Genomic DNA, 21026 nt, shown 5'->3' on the forward strand with positions numbered 1-21026 from the left:
TATCTATCTATCTATCTATCTATCTCGGTTTGCTCTTATATAAATGCAAAATGCATTATATTGAAACTGATGAATCTAATTTGAACAATGAACCGTTGAATTATAGGCATCTTCAGAAACCTGTTTATAGGTTGATTTCAGAGCTAGTAGTCCCTCTACATATATACAGCTCATTAATACCTATGGGAGACCAAGAGTTTATTAGCATAATTAATTTAATCAGCAGGGGCTCCATGTAATCTCTCTCTTTTTTATTCCAGGGCTGAGAGAACATAATTACATTGACGAGATTGATGTATTTACATTGTTCTCCAGCCTCATTAACGGTAATTTATGCGACCCAGCTCTCAAACCACTGTGAAATATCTCTGAAGTCAAGGCCCTTTTGTCATAAAGGAAGTATGTATTATGGATTTATGAAAGCCTTAGGAGAGTAGCCGTATTGAAGTGACAAAACACTCAAGTATGGATGACATAGCTATACTCACAGCTAGTGTACTATAACAAAACCATATTAGTTTCCTGTAGCAGACATATTCCTAGTCCTCAATCCTCACAAAACCAGCACAGTTCATCTAAAATCTCATTAGTATGTAATGGCAGTACAGAGGGGTTAAAGATGTCTGCAGGCATGATGCTGAGCTTTTGTCTCCATCTGTCTCGTGTGTGTTTAGTGCTCTTACATGAGCATGTCGTGCCACGGACATCATGAACTAATGAGCTAAAAAATGGTGGGCCGCCACACTTTGAACTCCCTTTATTCCACCACACATCACTTTAAGCTTACAAAATATGCTTGATATTAATTTGTGAAGGTGCAAACGTGCTAAAACTATACACTGGACACTATTAGTACTCTGACTCGTGATACATTTCCAACTGAATGCAAGTGAAAATCTTGATCTTGAGTTATATAAAGGGATTTGGTTTTTTATTTATGAGAGGCTCATGTAAACACACAAACCAATGAACAAACAGATACTGTGCACGATGCACATGAAACGATCCGTCTCGGCTTAGTGTTTGTGTTCATCTGTATCCTCGATGGCTGATGTATCATCCCTCTTCATTCATACTTCTCCATAATCAGCCCGGTGATCCATTTTATGTGGAATGGAGTTTTGTGTGGGCTGTGCTGCTTTGATAAAAGGGGACACACATAACTCTGGGCAATTTGCCCAGACATCAAAATCAATATTTGAAGGCCATTTCCTATGGACTCGAAAATAAAGAATGTCAAGGCCTCCCAAAGCTGCAATAAGGTTTCAAGTGATTTTCCTTCCACCAAGTTCTTCTCAAGTTCAAAAGCTTTTTTTGTTGTTGTGTGGTTTAAGAAATGCAGGTGTTCCCGATGATTCATTAACACAACATAAGATAAACTAATTATCATATTTACAAACGGGGAGTCAGGATCACATCAAAACTAATCCATACTGAAAAAATCCTCATAACCAGAATGCTGTGTTTCTGCCTGAGAAATTGTCAAACAACAAATAAAAAATGAAATAAACGCGACAAGAGTTTATAAGAAATTTAAAAACGTCATTTGCTTCTTTCTTTTATACACTGCACTGTACAAATTACAAATGTATTTCCACTTACAAATTCTATATTATAGTTGATTTGAACTATGTAATGAAAAATAACTGCCCGCCATTTTTATGTGTTTTAGTACAAGAAACATTTAGTACAAGAAACAGCAAATAGAAATTTTTACTTGAATTAAATTACTTAAATTTTTACATACATATATATATATATATATATATATATATATATATATATATATATATATATATATATATAGTTAGAAAAGCTGAAATAGAATTGTCTTGTAAAAATAATCTTCAAAATAAATAAATGATAGTGTACTTGTCGGTATACACACACACACACACACACACCCACACACTGACACACACAAGTTCAAAATCACAAATATACTTGCTTACTATAGTGCATAATAAAAACTACTTGGATATAATGTAATTTTTTTATTTTAATAATTGTTTTGTACACTGTAATTGACTGTTTTTCTAACAGAAGATTTATGAAAACATGCATTGTTTAAAAAAAATATACAGGCAAAATTAGTTAATTTCAATTAAAAAAAAAAAAAATCTGCAGGATAGGGCTCTGTTCTCACCCTAAACCCCATACACCCCTATGAAGAAACAGATCCAGCTGAATGTTAAATGAATGAATGTATACCATCAGCATTCACTGCTATCCAGACATGCTTGTGCAGAGAAGGCCAGTAAAGCTCATTTATCAATCCATTAAAGAAGGTAGTATTCCCTGGTATTTCAGCATGTCTGTCAAGAAGACATCAACTCCCAGAGGACGACCGCTCTCTCTTTCTCTTTCCTCACGAGGGAAGGAAGGAGCCCTTGACTCTAAAAGGTTCCAATATGCCAAAAATTACTATTGACATTTCAATTTGGGCTAGATTTTTCAGTCCGGCCCCCACAACCTCCCACCCTCCTCCACACCCCCAGAGAAAGGAAGGAAATTTACATCTGAATAAGCCAGACAACACATGGAAAGACATTTGCGTGTGCAGCACTTTGGGCTGTCCATTCATCTGCTGCAATCTCTGACTGTCAGTGTCAGGAATAACGATGCCTACGCATAACTATGCAATGGTAAGTGTGTTATACTATACTTTCTCTTCTGTCTGTCACAAAACTGTATATTTTCCACATTTGTTTGTATGTGGAAAAGCAGCAAAAGCACTGTAAATGCAGTTAAGCCCAATTTCTGACATGATAAATCTTTGTCGAAAGGATCAGATTAGTGAAGCTAAAAGAAAGAAAAGAAATCCCCCAGTACACTAAAATGACATTTCTGCCAATATTTGTCCCTGTATTGATTTGAAGTACAACTAAGAGAGTTTTCTGAGCTTTTTGGGGCAAGAAAACCTCATCCAGACATGCAAATAGTCTGCTATGAGACCTCTTTGGTGTGAGGGATGTTAGCTAAGATGAAAAAATAGAAACTTTGATATTTGGGCGAAATGTCACATTAACAGTTTTTGAAATTTAAAGTCAGAGTTGGGAGGGATGTACAGTACAGGCTTTCATTTGGTAGCTTTAGGAGCAGAAATTACATATAGTATTTTAGCAGATGCTTTTACTGAAAGCGACTTACAAATGAGACATCACAATAAATCAATATGAGACCCTCAAACACAAAACAAGTCATGAGGGTCATTTTTTTAAAATTGAGATTTATACATCACATGAAAGCTGAATAGGGTGCAAAAAAATCTAAATACTGAGAAAATCACCCTTTAAATTTGTCCAAATGAAGTTCTTAGCAATGCATAATACTAATCAAAAATGAATTTTTTATATATTTACCAGGAAATTGACAAAATATCTTCATGGAACATGATCTTTATTTATTATCCTAATCATTTTTGGCATAAAAGAAAAATCAATAATTATGACCCATACAATATTATGTATTTTTGGCTATTGGTACAAAAATCCCCCAGTTACTGGATTTGTGGTCCAAGGTCACATATAAAAAAGAACATCATATGGGTTTAAGATAAATTATGAAAGACGTTTGGATGAATGCTACTTTGTGATTTGACTTGATTTTGAATTCTTGTTCTTTTGTATCTTTGTAAATATTCCTAAAAATATTTATGAAAAAAAGGTGGATGTATTTACGTATTCACTAACACTTTGATTCCCGACAGATTTAAACACTTTAACCAAATCAAAATATGCCTAGTTAAGTACTTTTGTATGAGGTAAAGCCTCTTTGCCAAAGCTAACAGGCTTTCATGCATGCTAATATGCAACGGCTATGGGATGTTAGCCTGCTTAACCACAGGACACACTCGCTTGATTCAGACACCTGTTTAAATAATAAATAACAGCTACTGCCTACTTAATCTCCTCGTGGACTGTAGACATAAAGTTCACAAAGTTCTTCACACTGAATTTCTCCTTATTTCCTGGCCAAGGGTGGCCAATGATGCCAACGCTAGTTAAACGTCCATGCATCTTCACTGATGCTGTTCTCTTGTTACTTCAGCACAGAACATGAAGATACTCACTGTTAAGCATTCAGTATACTAGACTGAAAAAAGTTCACTTTTAAAAGCTTTATAATACAGGCCTATTATATGAACATTGTATTTTAACAGCTATGATAAGTGAAGTGAGAAAGTCCTGCACACATGGGGCTGCTTGCAGATCTTACAACTGAATGCACATCTTGTCACGGTGTCTGGTCTCTGTTTCCCTGGGTGTCCACTAGGGGTCTCCCTTCCCCATAGGCACCTCACCGCAGGCACTACAATTCCCACAAAGCCTTGTCCCTTCATCACAGTAATTGCACTCCTGTTAATTGCACTCAGGTGTCTTCCTTGATAGTCATTACCCTGCCTATATGTTTCCATTTATTTTCATGGAGTCCTTACTTTCCGTCACCAAGTTTCCTCGCGTTCCTTGTGTTCTAGTTTCTTGTTCCCTGTTTGTTTGTTTTGGACTGATGTTTGTTTATGACCCCTGCTTTTTTGATTTCTGATTTTGGATTACCCTATTAAAACTCACACTGAACTTGGATCTTCCGTCTCCTGTGTTCCCGTGACAGAAGGACTCCATCAGATAAGATCCAGCGGTGTGGGATTTTTTCTCCGTTCCCCAGCCAGCTGGAGGAGCGGAGGAGAAGATTCGGTAAATTAACCACCTTCCATCAAAGGGGTAATGAGGTGGGTGGTGTAGCGCAGGAGTTCTGGACGTTGGCGGTAGGATTGGGGTACAATGATGAGGCCCTGAAGGACCTATTTAACAGCTGCCTGGATGACCCTTTGCCTGGGTGGGAAATGAAGGGGCTGGAGATCCTGGATTTTTGGGGGTTCACCAGTTACCTACAACATCGATCTCAGTGGGATACCTCAGCCACACCTGTCTCTCCCGGTGGGATGGCCGACTCTAGACCGGGGTCTACAGACAGTAGGACCGCCAGCCCAGCACCACTGCACAATATGGCCGCCAGCCCAGCGCCACGGTGCAAGATGGCCGCCAGCCCAGCGCCACGGTGCAAGATGGCTGCCAGTCCAGAGCCACGGCGCAAGAAGGCCGCCTGTCCAGCGCCTCTGCACAAGATGACAGCCACAGTTGACCCTCCAGAGTCAGGTCAGGTCACCGTTAACCCTCCAGAGTCAGGTCAGGTCACCGTTGACACTCATGAGTTAAACACTACCACAGTGAGACCTCAGGAGTCAAGTCAAGTCACCAGCGTTCTTCATGGGCAGAGTCAGGTCACCAATGATCTTCCTGAATCCAGTCTAAACTCTGCAGAACTAGCAGAGCCTCTCCACGTCTCTGCTGAACTACCAGAGCCTCTCCTCGTCTCTGAGGAACTTCCAGAGCCTCGTCACGTCTCAGCCGAACTCTCTGAGTGCTCGACTGATCCTGTCGTGGCCACGGAGGTCACCCTTAACTTGTTCATGTTCTCTGTTTCAGACTTGCCTATCCAGACTTGCTTTCCTGTGTCATCGGTCCCACTGTGGTGATCCTCGGCGCCGCCCTGGTGGGCTCCTGTCTCGACCGCATGGCTGTGGTGGTCTTCTGCGCCGCCCTGGTGGGCTTCTGTCTCGACCGCACGGTTGTGGTGGTCTTCTGCGCCGCCCTGGTGGGCTTCTGTCTCGACCGCACGGTTGTGGTGGTCTTCTGCGCCGCCCTGGTGGGCTTCTGTCTCGACCGCACGGTTGTGGTGGTCTTCTGCGCCGCCCTGGTGGGCTTCTGTCTCGACCGCACGACTGTGGTGGTCTTCTGCGCCGCCCTGGTGGGCTTCTGTCTCGACCGCACGACTGTGGTGGTCTTCTGCGCCGCCCTGGTGGGCTTCTGTCTCGACCGCACGGCTGTGGTGGTCTTCTGCGTCGCCCTGGTGGGCTTCTGTCTCGACCGCACGGCTGTGGTGGTCTTCTGCGTCGCCCTGGTGGGCTTCTGTCTCGACCGCACGACTGTGGTGGTCTTCTACGCCGCCCTGGTGGGCTTCTGTCTCGACCGCACGACTGTGGTGGTCTTCTGCGCCGCCCTGGTGGGCTTCTGTCTCGACCGCACGGTTGTGGTGGTCTTCTGCGCCGCCCTGGTGGGCTTCTGTCTCGACCGCACGGTTGTGGTGGTCTTCTGCGCCGCCCTGGTGGGCTTCTGTCTCGACCGCACAGTTGTGGTGGTCTTCTGCGCCGCCCTGGTGGGCTTCTGTCTCGAGCGCATATGGCACATCTGGAATGTTAAAATGAGCAGATTTATAATTAGCCTCAATCTTTCTGTTTTCAGGTTTAATAAGTCACAATTCCTAAATAACTGACAGATAAAGCATTTCAGCAGGTTTTATACAGTAAGTGTGCTATATGTTTCTTATGCTCACAAAGGCTGCATCTGATCACAAATACAGTAAAAACAGCAATATTATGAATTATTATTGCAATTGAAATGTTTTCTGTTTGAATGCTTTTTAAAATGTAACTCAATCCTGTGATGCAAAGCTGCATTTCAGCTTCATTACTCCAGTCTGCAGTGTCACATGATTCTTTAGAAATCATTCTAATATGTTGATTTGCTGCTCAATAAACATTTCTTATTATTATTATTAATGTTGAAAACAGTTGTGCTGCTTAATGTTTTTGAGGAAACAAGATATTAATATATCTTCAATATATTAATTTCTTTAAAAAAAATAATACAAAAAATCATTATGAATCCAGACTTTTGACAGATAATGTATTGATAGATCGATTTTATCCATTCGCAGAAGCCAGAACCACAAAGACAAAGGGGAAAAAGGAAAGAGCAGTGATCGTTCGAGTTTTACACACCATCTCGAGGTTTAAAGTGCTTCTTTTCCATTATGAAGCTGCATTAATGCACTGCGTTTGGGTAATTAGCAGAAAGTCAATTCCCATTACTGGTTAGGCACATTGACCAGCTGCTTACTTTAATAAAAAGGCATGTCCCCTACATTTAGAGCGGGAAAGAATCAATACCCAGGATGCATTAAAAGAACCTGCCTCATGACAACAGAGCCGCCAACCCATAACACGAGAACCTTGCACTCTCAGAGATTCATCTATTCAAAACTCACCTCTCCCCTTCTGAGTGAAGAAGTGAACTCTCCACTCGGGCTTTCATGAATCCATTTCTTTTCCTTTTTTTCTTGCTTTTCTTTACTTTTGAAAATTCTCAATTTCTAGCCTTGTAGAGAGCAGCCCTTGAAAAAAGGATGTTAGGTCTGGGGTGGCAGGAGCAGGAATAAAGAAGAAGGGAGAAGGGAGGCGCATGCATGAAAATTATTTTGTAAAGAACCTATAAAGGGCCCCTATATTAAGTATGTCTTCATTTGGGCTTCTATTAGACTGATGGAAAACATCATGGTATGTTTATGTCTAGCTTTGTGCTTTGTGCATAAGCAAAAAGCAGGCGTTAAAGAAGTCAAGAGGAATTTTGCATCAGGATGCAAAAACATGAAGATAATGCTATTAAAACTGGTTGAAATGCAAAAATGCATTTGTGTGAACATGCTTTTTTCATAAAATAATAACTTCAACTCAGATAAAGAAAAACATATCTGGTATACCTTAAAATAATACTTATAATGAGATATGGATAAACCATGTTTTCTGTGTACTCATCTTCATATGAAGGGAAAGCAGGTGCACATGTGAAGTGTGCCTTTCAGTCTGGAGTTTTTCACCCTTTATCTTTTATCTGTCACACAGGTCTGTGGACACTGGATTACAGCTTTGAGATCTGCCAACTTTTTTTACTGCCTGTCTGTGGCTCAAGCATTTCTGATTCTCTGCCTCCCTTCCAAAATTTATACATGTATTTGCTCCCTCCCTCTCTCTCCCTCTCTCTGGAATCAGACGATATATGCGGCTGTCTTTCTCTGATTATAGTGATCCAGTGGAACGGAGAGATAGCTGCAGGGATGAAGAGAGAGGGAGGAGGGGAGAGATGTGTCAGTGTGAGAAAAACATCAGACCCAGAGTGTCTTCACATGCCCTCTCTGTTCAAAAGTGAAGATGACTGCTGAGGAACTGTGGGCAAAAGGACTGTGGGGGCTAAGATTCCAGAATCAGAATCTCTGAAAGACTCACATGTGGTCTCTTTGTGTCAAAGCCAGAACATGCAGTTATGAAGGATCAAGTGTGTAATCAAAATGATTGTTTTCAAACGGGTTTCCCTTTGTCTATTCCACTGGTCGAGCAACTAGATAGTCCCTAGTTGGTTGTTTGAGGCAATGTTGCAGTTTTGGCAGACTGAATGCATTAAAAGTGTTACAGAGCCACATCTTTTGGACTTTAAGATCTTTATTTTCTTGAAATATTATTTTCAATTACATTTCTTCTTATATATTCAATTACATTTCTTCTTATGTATTCATACTATTTACATTAATTTTTTTGTCTGAAATTCTCATTATTTTAATGCAAATAAAAAAATACTTTTTGAATTATGAAAGTTTTTATATGTTACTGAACTACATTTAATGTATTACAGTACAATAAGGAACAAGGAGAATATAAAGAGAACCACAGGTAAAAAAAAATAAAAAAGTCTGATTCATCAAAATAATGTGAATTTGAGGAGCAATTGTTTAATTGTGCGTAATGAAAATATGAATATTTCAGAATATTTTAAATAACTAGTGCAAAATGTATTTTTCTTTTGATTTGTTTAGTGAAATAATCTGTACATCTGAACTGTACTTCATGAATGCACCATGCTCATCTGATATTTAAAAAATAGTCATAAATAAATAAAAATCCCATTTACATGTTTAGATTAATGCATTGCATTCCAGATGGGATCCTTTAAAGTGAGTCTGTACTGTACTGTCGGGCTGTAGTGAGCAGCTGGCATATCAGACAGTCTCACCTCAACACTTCGTGGATGCCCTGCAATGATTCTAGTGTGAAAGATTAAGTGTAGTTCAATACAAATGTCACTTTACTACCACAGAGATGAAAGAGAGAGGGGAAGAGAATGCGAATGAGGGGAAGAGAACGCGAATGAGGGAAAGAACTCTTGGTATGACTGTGCATGATGAGCAACTCTTACAAATGGAGGAAAGCATCTCCTGCTGTTTTGCCCCTCTCATTTTTCTCTCCCCTCATCAACAGCCTTGATTAGCAGTGCATTAATTAGACCGAGAACAAAAGGAATGTGATACACATCTGTGGAGTGATCCCCCATCACCCCTCCTCCCTACCAGCAGAAACCCTGACATCTAACAAACCGCAGCAATCAGTGTTATCACAAACCCTACACACAACCATACTGAAACACCAAAATGTTCAATAACCCAGAGAGGGTTTGGGGATTTCAAAGAATGTCTTATTGTATATGTCACACATCTTTTCACATGCACTTTTGCATGTGTCATAACTCAAACATCAAAAACACAGCTCTTACATATGGAAGGTGGAAAGGGCCAAAATCCTTTAAACGGAGGGTATGAAATTTGACCACTTCAACACCACAACTCTGAATGAGTTTCTTTTGTATTTGTAGACAAGGACATTATAGCTGTGTTAAGGCATCAGTTCTTGCCGCGTTTCTTTAAAATGTGTAAAGGCAACAAATTTGAATGCATTTCTTAAAAAGCACACATTCTGGCCATGAACGTAATACTGCTTAAAGAAGATTTTCCTCTAAACGCACCCACATATTAATCCTTTCTTTCATTCACTGGGGTATTGCTTTACTGATATCTACTGTGCTAGAATGAAATAATAATGTTATAATGTAAATTAAGACTTTTCTACCTGAGAAAGAATGTTGAACTAAACAACTAATGGTACTGTATGTATGGTTTGGTACCGTACAGTACGGTACACAATTATTTACGTTTCCACTGTCAGAAGTTGTGAATGGTACCAAAATAGCGAACCGTACCATACTGCTTTTTTTGGTACCCTTCCATTGGGGTACCTAGCACAGCAAAGGGTACCAAAAGGGTGGATCTAAACTCACTGCGGAACGTTGATTGGTTGACTAGAATAATCACTTTTGCGTGATACAAGGGGATAAAGCTTATCCTTCACTCGTTCCGCTCTGAGAGCACAAACACACACAAAAAAAATAACCATGTATTTAAAAATTGTATATTTTCACACAAACAATAGCCATTTCTCAATATACATTCTTGTCTGTTCTTGTCGACTTGTGAAACATCATTGCACAAAAACCCACGTCATTTAAGAGTTTTTCAGGCGAGAATGTAATTTTTTAAAACTCAAATCTGTGGTTTATTTATAAAGACAGTGCCTATTTGAAAATAAAACATGAAATACAATTTGTTTTGGGTTGGCTATATTTAACAGGCATTCCCGGTCATATAAATCTATTATTTATTATACAAAGTTATGTTTAACTTTATATATTTAATTTGAACTTTACCATAGTACAGCGTACCCTACGTTTGACTGAAATGTTTGCTCTTGTCTTTATTTCTGCTTAGATAAGCATCTTATACTTTGTACTTATACTTTTATAATGCCTATTTTTGTTAATTAAAACTGACATTTAACGAAAAAAGGATAGGAGTTGTGCTTATTGTCGCACTTCATTGTCCATCGCTACTTTCCAGCATACACCACGCCTAACAAGTAAGGGTACTATTGGCAGTGGAAATGCAAGCTTGATCAGGGTTACCCATTCCGAATCCTACTGTACTAAACTGTATCCCTCATGAACATTTATAACTCCTGATGTTTCAAACCAAAATGATGAATCAAAGTCTGATTACGGTGACCATACAAGCCATTTTTATGGGACACGCCCGTTTTATTGCCTAAAATATCCAGGTTTGCACTGTGTCCCGTATAAATGGCACATATTTCCACCCTATGTCTGATGTATGTGTACGTGTATACCAGCATACCACCATGTAAAATATGCAAATTTTCAAATGCAGCAATTTCATTGGCTGCTGTGCGTATATTCACGTTAACAACAGAACACTGTCCATTTAATCAAATCTTTTGGCTTCATTTGCTTTCCATACTTAAGGGTCTATAAAAGTGAAGGCATGTCTCAGCAGGTAAAAGTACTTTCAATAAAAGGTACAACATTTAGGAACCTTTTTAATTTCAAGTATACCTTACCTGTTGAGAAGAAACTCTTTGTGCAAATTTGTTGTGTCCCAAACATTCAATCAAATTCCTCCCCCTTAAAAACTGCCAGTGTTTTCTCTTGTTTTAACCCATTCCCATTGTCTGTCTCTGTGTAATTTAGCAAGTCTTTGAATTTTAGCCTTGCACTTTTGTAACAGAATCTGAATTTCTTTTTGCACACTGGCTAAACACCTTTAAATTTCCTTTCAGTGATCGATGGTTGAAGAGCAAGTTGTTTACAGTGTAATGGAAGTTACTCCCATAATTTGCACAAAGCATCATGAGGCATAGGAAGAAGGTGGTTTGTTCAACTCACAAACCCTATGTTTTGTATGAGCAACAGGAATAGTGAAGAATCTTTTGCAAACACCACTGCTAATTACCCACATGCCCCTGATAGAGGACAAAGATGAGGAGCAAGAAGGAAAAAACGCTGCTATGCTGACACTTTATGTGCACGATAACTATAATTACAATGAGGGTCAGTCAATTAAATAAGGCCTCAATTACACTGAAACTAAATTAATACTAATTATCCAAATGGACCTTCATCCATTAACAGAAAAGGAAAGACACAGGCAGATGAAAGCCAGAGAGCGTAAAAGCATCAAAATGCAATTACTGCACCTGTCTAAGTCATTATGACCAAACAGATTTATTCATTAAAAGAACATTTATGAGTTGTGTGACTTGACTCCCTTTGATTTTGGGTTCTTTAATTTTGGGTACAGGAAAAAATGCATTTCAACCCTTGCAAAAAAATATTATGCTCACAACGTTTAAAAGAGTTTACACGAACTCTGTGAAAATGTAACTTTGTGTGATCTAATATGTATTGCAAAACCAGCATGAGCAACAGCTCAGTAGAAACGTTTTGCAACACTGCTATCTATTCTCCTGAAGCATACAATGCATTCTCCACAGTGAATGTATTTCATTTGGACATCTCGATTATCTCTGAGGACGGTGCCAACAGCAGCAGCTGTGGGGATGGGAAACCGGAGGATGGGATGTCGTGGCGCCACTTAGTCGTCATATGCTAGGCACTAATTCCCAAATAAGCAGCAGCTATTAAATCAACTGATTTGCACTTGGGTTCTGTTGTGAGATGCAAACGCCACAATTTATACCACACAAGTGTTGCAGATAACACTGGGTTTTGCATTGTGGAACTGTGAAATTGTTTACAATGTGTCTGTAACCCTGAGATGGTTTGAACTTCTGCTACTTAGTTGTGAAATATGTCTTGTTCTAATGCAAATGGCTTGTTTACACCAGTTATTTGAATATATCCGGTTGATTTTTAGCATACGTTTTTTTTACTCTATTGTGCATGAAAACATGGAGTTAACACATTACCACAAGTTAAATATGTAGTCACAAAATCAGAGACTCCCCTCTCAACAAAATCTAATCACAGGAGGTCACAGGAGATGTGTTTGAGATGGATGTTAATACCAGGTGAAAACAAGGCCCAAGTGTCTATTGATTTTACCCAACACAATCTGAGACGTTAACATCTGTGCAATGAAAACCACGTTTTCTTTACCTAAGATAACTTCTCTAAATTTAAATAAGAATAAATGTCAAGCTATGTTAATTTAGCTGTTGTCTGTGCTTGCTGACCCTCCAGTTCAAAACTGAGATTTTTTTCCATATTAATTTATCAATTAAGGCTCTATTCAATCTAACAACAAGGCAGTGTAATGTAAGATGTTCATAATTAAGAACATTTGTTTCGGATTTTTAGGGGGGTGGAAATTAATGTCAATTGAATAAGTGCCAATTATCATCCAATCAGTACAAAACCGACATGATGAATTCAAATTAGATTCACACAGGTTCCAGAATTCCAAATAAGTCCTGATTACCCCTCATCTTTATCTCCACACAGTCCTGTTCAGTCTGTAATGTGCTCAGATTGAGCTATTGTTGCTGAATCACAGGTATTCATGTGATGTTTGTGATTACAGCTCCATTGAAATAACTATACGACTCATCAGATTTCAGCCTGCAACTAAACTGCAATGATTTTTTTAAAGATTTTGTTTTCATATATACACTGAACCGATCATTATTTTTGAAGTTTCACATTTTTTAATGAAAGTTATTATATATTTTGCAATTTGTTTAAATATAAATTTCAATAAAAACAAGATGTATACACACACACACATATATATAAAAATATAATCTAAATAAAAAAAACATTTATACAAACAAAAAACAAATATCTAACAAAAAACATGGAAATATCTTAAAAAAAGAAAAAGAAAAAAAAGAAAAAAAAGCAGTTAGTTAATATGGAAAAAAAGAAGAAAATTTGTGTCATGGCAGTCACTGCTTGAGTTTCTAATGTACAAAGACAGAGTAAATGACATTCATCTCTTTGTTGTGTGTGGACGAGTGTATGAGGAAAAGAGGATGAATGTGTGATGATTTAACTATTCAATTCAAGTTTATTTGTATAGCGCTTTTTACAATACAAATCATTACAAAGCAACTTTACAGAAAATTATGTTTCTACAATATTTAGTAGTAGCTTATAAGTGGTGATGTTAGTTTGTGTGCTTATGACAGGATTTTTCAGAAAAATTAATACAAGACGTAGATAGCCAGACGATGAACATTATTAACAGCAATTATTATATGATGCGGTCACACTTGTAGCAATATTTGTTAGTTCTGTTGTTGATTCAGGGTTAGCATCATCTGGGGTCCTCTGAGGGTCAGCATCATCTCTTCTCAGGTGTTCTGGATGCAGACTGGAGCTTACATCCCGTGGCAAAACATAGAAACAAATAGAGACATCATTAGCATAGCTGCTGTTCCAACAAAGTAAAATTCATTAGATTAACCCAAGCTAAAGAATAAGAGTGCACATTTGATCAGATACAACTGCAGTCAAAATTTAAGAGATACGTTATTCGAATGCTTGGCGAAAGAGATGCGTTTTTAAACATCAAGAGAAAAATATACTGTCGCTCAAAATAGTGATGCATTTATCATGGAAATCCTTGGGGAGTCATTTTTCTAACGTAATGAGGCCATGTAATGTCTCTTAGCTTTAGAGAGGCTGTGCGTTTGTAAGTGAACAGGACAGTCATGAGCTGGGGTGTTTTAATTTTTCCAGCCCAGATATGGCTAATCTTTTAATCACAACTGAAACAATAAAATAATATTACAGTGATTTCTTTGATAATGCGCAACACATGGGCAATGAGGAAATGGGTAACAAAGGAACCCAACACGTCTCTTCTTACCCCAGACTTTCCTTCATTATTTCATGGGTGAGTCAAGTCAGGCCCAAATTAAATCCAGATTACAATGAAGGCAAGGCTGGGTTCAATTAGGAAAGCGTAAACACTGCATACTAAGCTCCCGGCAGCACAGTCAGACTTATGAAGGCAGTTTTACACACATATGCAGTAACATGTAAGCCCACACAGAAACTACACAAGCAGGAAGATCTACAAAGGTCTAAACATCTCTGTCACATGTATGTTTTTTAAATATTTGGGCCAATTTGATCATGCTTTTGGTCAAATCTGCATATATTCTAAGTCTTCTGAAGCCATATGATAGCTTATAAAAAAAAATATATATATATATATATATATATATATATATTTAACCAAAAAAAAAAAAAAAAAAAGTACTTTACTCTTTTCGGTCTAAACCTTACCTTATATATCTGTGTAGTGTGCATACACACACACACACACACACACACACACACACACACACACACACACACACACACAATCTCTCAAGTAGTGATGGTGGGTATTAGCCTTCAGAGTTGCGCGTCATTCATCACAGTGGCACGAAGGCGAAGTTGACAAATTTCCAATATTAATAGAAGCTGTCGGGTGTCGTAGGGTAATAGCAGTCCCTGTCATGGGCACCTATTAATGCCTGGCCCCCGCTGCCAGACAAGGTAATTAATACACTCACACATGCTCCCAACACAATTTAGATTGACATACACACTTTCACCTTCATTTAAGGTAGGGACAGCTGGGAGAGAGAGAGAAAAGGGCGATGCTTTAGTGTATCTAGGAAGCTACTTAGCTGTAGTTAACGGATTCTCAAGCTGTGCACTTATATAAATAGTACAGCTAGTAAGCTACACATTTGAAAGCACTCAGGTTGATTAATACACATGAGGAGTGGTATATCAGTCCAATGTGCATTTATTGTGGGTGTGGCTAATCAGTGTAAAAGAGTGCAACAGTGCCCACCCACTTTTTCAGCAGCCTTGTTTCTGAAAGTATTTTCCCATAGGGATTTTTCAGAAGTCTTTAGCATGGTGATAAACCATGACCCAAACCAACCATGTATGAGGTGTTCACAACATCTGACAAAAAGACAAAGGTATATGACTGTGTACTTTAATGAGGAAAAGAACTACAATCGCATGAAGCATTGTCAGTGACTTAATAAAAATGATAGATAAGTATAAAAATGATTTACGGTTTAAACAAAGTTTACACCATTGATTAACAACTTCATATCTCAAAGTTGCTTTGTCTTTAAAATGTTTAAGTTAGCATTAAAAACCAATTCCCCTTTGGATGGGGACCTGATTGCAGTCGCCAGAAACAAAACATCAAAATGTAATGCTAATCATCGCAGGTTAGGACAAAAAATGGAATTGACATGGAAAAGAAATGTTTTTCATTTAGTTAGTACACAGTTAAGCGTTGTGTGTGCAATATAATTCAACAAAAACAGCAATATTGCCTTGTTACTGGGAAATCTACATTATTTTGAATCATGAAAAATCATTATTGATTATTATTGATTGAATCATTATTTTCAATCATACTGAAAAATGCTAACAGCTTTACTTTAAGCTAGATAACACTATCTTTAAGAATGTTTTATCTTTTTTTTTCTGAATAGCAATGATTCTACAATGTATTTCTACCAAACAACCAACAAAATGTAATGCTAGTTGCTATCATGACTGATTAGGAAAAAACTAACTTGTTTTAGCTAATTTACCAACTATTTTTATTCTCTATAATTCTACAGAAATATATATTTTAAGTAGGCATCTTAGTAACCATATAATGCTAAATTCTTCTCAGAACACTTTAGAAACTGCATGGCAAAAAGCTGAAAAAACATTCAGAACTCCTTTGCTGTCTGATAGCAACACTTTGTTGCATTGTTGTGGCTAGTTTTACATGAAAAGTACCACTCACAAATGTAAAAAGTAGTATATTAGCGTTGTTCCTTTAAAACACAGAAAGTGTAGGTGCTTCTAAAAATAGGATTTGAGAAAACAAAAGTGCCAGTGTCAGGCTGCCAGCTCACAGGGTTACACTAATATGATTATGTGGATTATGCCAACGAGCTGGTCCGGGGCTATATTTCATGCTCGCGTTTGGGGGAAGTGTTAATTGGTTTGGAGCCTTTGATGTGACTGCTTTTAAGCCGGATGGGGGAGGGTGAATATGAGACTGTGGAAAAGTGTGTTTTTGTGGCCTTGGAGGGATTCAGGTTGGCAAAAAAAGATCCCCCACTTTGACTCCAAGGCCAGAGCGCTGCTGGTTTTCTTTCTCTTTAGCGTACCGCTGGCTCATGTGTATCTCAAATTGGATTACGAAGAGATAAATGTGAAGGAGGTTCCTGTGAGCGTGAAAACTTACATTTACCGGAGGTCTTTTTAGAAGACGACTGCTTGGAGGATGTAAAAGATCTTTTGAGATTTCGCACTGAGGAATGAGGTTGACTTAAATATTGGAGATGTCAGATGACAACCTCCGACGTCATTTGAAAAAAGATGCAGAGGGCAGTTCTTATAGGTAACAAAGGAAAAGGGCAAATCAAAGAGACGTTAACATTTATCTAATTTTGATTCAAATATTTACATTCTGAGCTATTAGATTATATGTGTAGTTTACAAGATATTACTGCACTTTGCTTTTAGGTACAATTAAAATAAATAAATAGATGAATAAAATAAAAACAGCCCTGTTTAGCTGTACATTTGACAATTGCCATAAAGTCTGGTCTACTTATTTGCCCACTAAGAACTGTCTGACCAATTACGTTTCAAAGGTATAAAAATCACAACATTGGTGTCAGGTGAATAATAAAAACCTGCGGACTTCGACTGTGCAAAGCTAGACTAGAGGTGAGAATGAACCAAACAAAATGTTGAGAAGTAAAAATCTTGCAATTTTATTTTGCATATAAAGGCAGCTAAATATATCACAATGAAACCTGAAAAAAAAATAAATGTATCTAAACTATCCCAGGAATGAGACTGTATCTGAAAGAAAAGCTGAGAGGCATTTACAGTGGCAAGAGTTGAAACAACTATTGGCATCATTTTTTTTTTGTGCTAGCAAGACTGCATTTACACAGTGCAAAACTATTAAAAAAAAAAAAAAAAGGAGAAAGACAAAAACTATCATATGCAAGATATCAAAGGACAACTAAACCTGGTTTCGGCAGGTTCAAAGAATGAAAAAAAAAACAACCTTTGAGATTGTACATTTAAAATAATTTTAACTCGAGTACTTGTTTATTGTATGGAACAATACGCCGTAAAGTAGGCAACACTGAAAGAGCTTCAGAGGAACATTTCATGAAAACAGAAAAGAGCATTGTGTGCGCTTCACGCACTTTAAGTCATCACTTACAGGCAAAATGATATTCTTCAAGAGGCTTAGAACAAACACAATTTTAGTTAGAGATTTTACAGCTTACACGCATACATATAGATATACTCATATTTTAAGACATTTTCCAATATGCAGAATGAGGCGCTCCAGACTATACATGAGTTAAAATGCTTCCATGTCTTCCCTGCGCTTGTAAGAAAGTGTTCTTTTGAATGCACAAAAAAAGAGAAATCCCCTTACTTTTGGATAAAAAACAATAAATATGATGCTTTCTCTTGGCTAGCAGAAAGAAGGGGCTCCAGCCGGAGGAACTTAAAGCTAGTTTAAGGCATTATCCCTGTCAGCAAAAAGAAAGCTTAATTATCCAAAAAAAAAAAATATTCAAAATGAACAATGGCATCCCATACCAACTTACTTCGAATATTGACAAAAAAAGAGACAATTTTACAAATTCACAAAGCTTATTATTTTACAGATTTAATCAGATCTTTTCATAAGATTGTTCACCACTTCTGTTCGCGACACCTCCTTGACCCCATCTGTCATCAGAAACCTCCACTGAATCTTTAAGCAAAAGACTGCCGGTTTTAAAAGAAACATTCAAATATCTTTTCTTTAAAAAGTATTTTTAGAAAACATAAGGAGTAAAGGAGAAAACGGCAATGTTCACAGGCATCTCAAGAGCTGGGGGGGTTTGGGAGGTCAAACACGATGGGAGGGTTTGTGGGTTGAAAGCTGACTGTACAGGTAGAGGCGTTGATGAATGACGTGTACCCGTCTGTCATAATGCCGTAACCTAGAAGAAACCAGAGAGGGAGGAGTTAATATTCATTTCACCAAACTTACAGAACAAATCATCCAATAATAACGGTTTCAAACCCATATGACTTCTCTTTAGTTGCTGGTGTTTTCCCTCACTTTTAAGTCATTTTAGACAAAAGAATCCACTAAATGGTGCAGAAAGATCAAACGTTTGGGGTTGGTAAGAATTTTTGGTCTCTTAAACTCACCAAAACTAAACTTATGGGATCAAAAGAACAGTAAACACTACTATTGTGGAACATGAACTAACTGTTTAATATTTTAATACATTTTAATGTGTAATTTATTCTTGTGACTTAAAGGTGAATTTTCAGCATCATAACTCCAGTCTTCAATGTCACATGATCCTTCAGAACTCAATCTAATATGCAGAATTAGTGCTCAAGAAACATTTCTTTTCATTAATGATGTAAAAAAATAAAATAAATAAAAATAATAGGTAGCCCATTTGAATTATATAACTTTAGTCCATCCATCTCATAGTAGCCTACCAAAATTTAATTAAAAGTAGAAGTGAAATCTTATTGTACTCTTCAAAGCTGGGAACTGTCTTATTTTTTAATTTTTTTAATCTCTTACAGAGAATGTTTGGTCCCAACAGGCTAATGACAATCACTACTAATGCCGCTGTAAGCATTTTTTTTTTTTCACTTGCGCTCTTTACAACACACATTACATTACTTATTTCATGGCACACTCATTTTATGCGTTTTTGGCGACACCTATTGTCATGGGTGTATTATTGACATGTCAAAGTCTAGAACCTGAATATAAGACGACCGTGTTTTTTCAGATGTATTTCCAAGAAAAAAACAAAACCTATGAATGGCAGTGTATTTTCTATTATTGAACATTATTTAATTCCACACTTTTTAACAAGACAAAGTTTTGTCATGAAACTCTAGATGGCACAGGTCAATGTACAGTAGGTTCCAACTCAATCTGATATAATTACATCATCATTTATTTTGTATCAGCAGCCAGTGAGCTTGTTGCTTACATATGGCTAGCGCTTTCTGTAGCAGTTTGCCATGCGCTTCAGAAACCCTCCACCTCCCCCAGCTCCACCTGTATAGACCTGCTACATAACCTGCTACGTATGTTATATATGGGGGTAATTTCATATGTTATATGTGCAACAGCAGTATTTCTTACATTCTCACAGCAGCATGTCTGTATATCTGATGTACTGACAGAAAGGGAGCTATGAGTTTGCCCACTGACTTTGAGTGTGTGCATACAAACACACTGAGTAAACACAAGAAACCGTACAAGGCCTTTCCTCAAGTGGAGCACTTGTCCAAATTAGCCTCTGGGCTCAGAAACCCTTCTCTGTCTTAAACATGTTTAATTAAAAATATAATAATAATGAAAAGCCTCAAAAGCTGGAGGGAGGAGAGAGTGAGGGGATGCAGCACATCTGGGGAACAGAGTCTGAAGTTGAACCCAAAGGCAGATCTCTCTGATCCCTCTTCCCTCAGCACTGGGTTAAACTTGTAGCCAAATCTGGTGTTAAAATGCAACCCATATCCATTTCTATTTATATCTTAGACTGCTTATTGGGTTTATGTTTGTGCTGATGCAGCTAATGTTCTGAGACTCTCAATCTCTAAAAGACATTTCTGTTACAAAGGCTACGTTTACACTTGGCATCAGTTTTGGGGTAATGCATTACAAGTAATGCGAGTTATGTAATCAGATTTCTTTTTTTAAGTAACTAGTAAAGTAATGCATTAATTTACAAGAAAATATCTGAGTTACTTTTTCTAAAAAGTAACACCAGTTACTTTGTTTTCCCATTTATTGACTGACAAATCTCCTGTCCCCATATTAGGAGAAATCGGAAGTACAGAGACATTGTGTGTGCTCTGCGATCATGATGTAGTTGTAGACCCAATGTGAATGTGCATTAATTCATCACACTTGCAGAAAACAATACAAATAAAAACTCAGAATAAGACGAAAACCTGCAATAATTAAATATGTAAACACAAATGCATCTAATCCTATTTTATTAACCAGTGTCTTTGCAGCTGACCTTTGATGATCCAGTTCAACCATACTAATAAGCTAAAAATGACTTTAGATAAACTAACAATTGAGCTTCATTGTTATATTATTGCTGAAAAGTGTTGAACCACCTTCTCCTGCGTTTTACTGTACAGACGTGAATTTACTTTTCCTTCAGCCTGAGGTATATTCATTATACTTTGTGGTGTGAAAGGGGTTTTACATTTTCTATACATACACTTCTTATATTAAAAATAATCAAGCCCTGCTCATATTTAAAAAATAAAAAGTAACTATGTAACGTAATTAGTTAGTTTTTAGGGAGTAATGCAATATTTTAATGCATTACTTTTAAAAGTAACTTTCCCCAACACTGCTTGGCATTATCACATGATCACCATGATCCAATC

The 21026-nt window shown here is 37.6% G+C and overlaps 1 protein-coding gene across 1 annotated transcript in view; it reads right to left on the reverse strand.

Moving 5' to 3' along the window:
- Positions 1–18005: 18005 nt before the first annotated feature.
- LOC132117343 (metallophosphoesterase MPPED2) overlaps positions 18006–21026 on the reverse strand; it is a 56818-nt gene continuing 53797 nt past the window's right edge. Inside the window, exon 7 of the mRNA XM_059526583.1 lies at positions 18006–18580. Within this exon, the coding sequence (XP_059382566.1) occupies positions 18462–18580 (119 nt within the window). The 3' untranslated portion in view covers positions 18006–18461. The remainder of the gene's footprint in view (positions 18581–21026) is intronic.

Source organism: Carassius carassius, chromosome 3 (genome assembly GCF_963082965.1).
Source record: "Carassius carassius chromosome 3, fCarCar2.1, whole genome shotgun sequence".
Classification (NCBI taxonomy): Eukaryota; Metazoa; Chordata; class Actinopteri; order Cypriniformes; family Cyprinidae; genus Carassius; species Carassius carassius.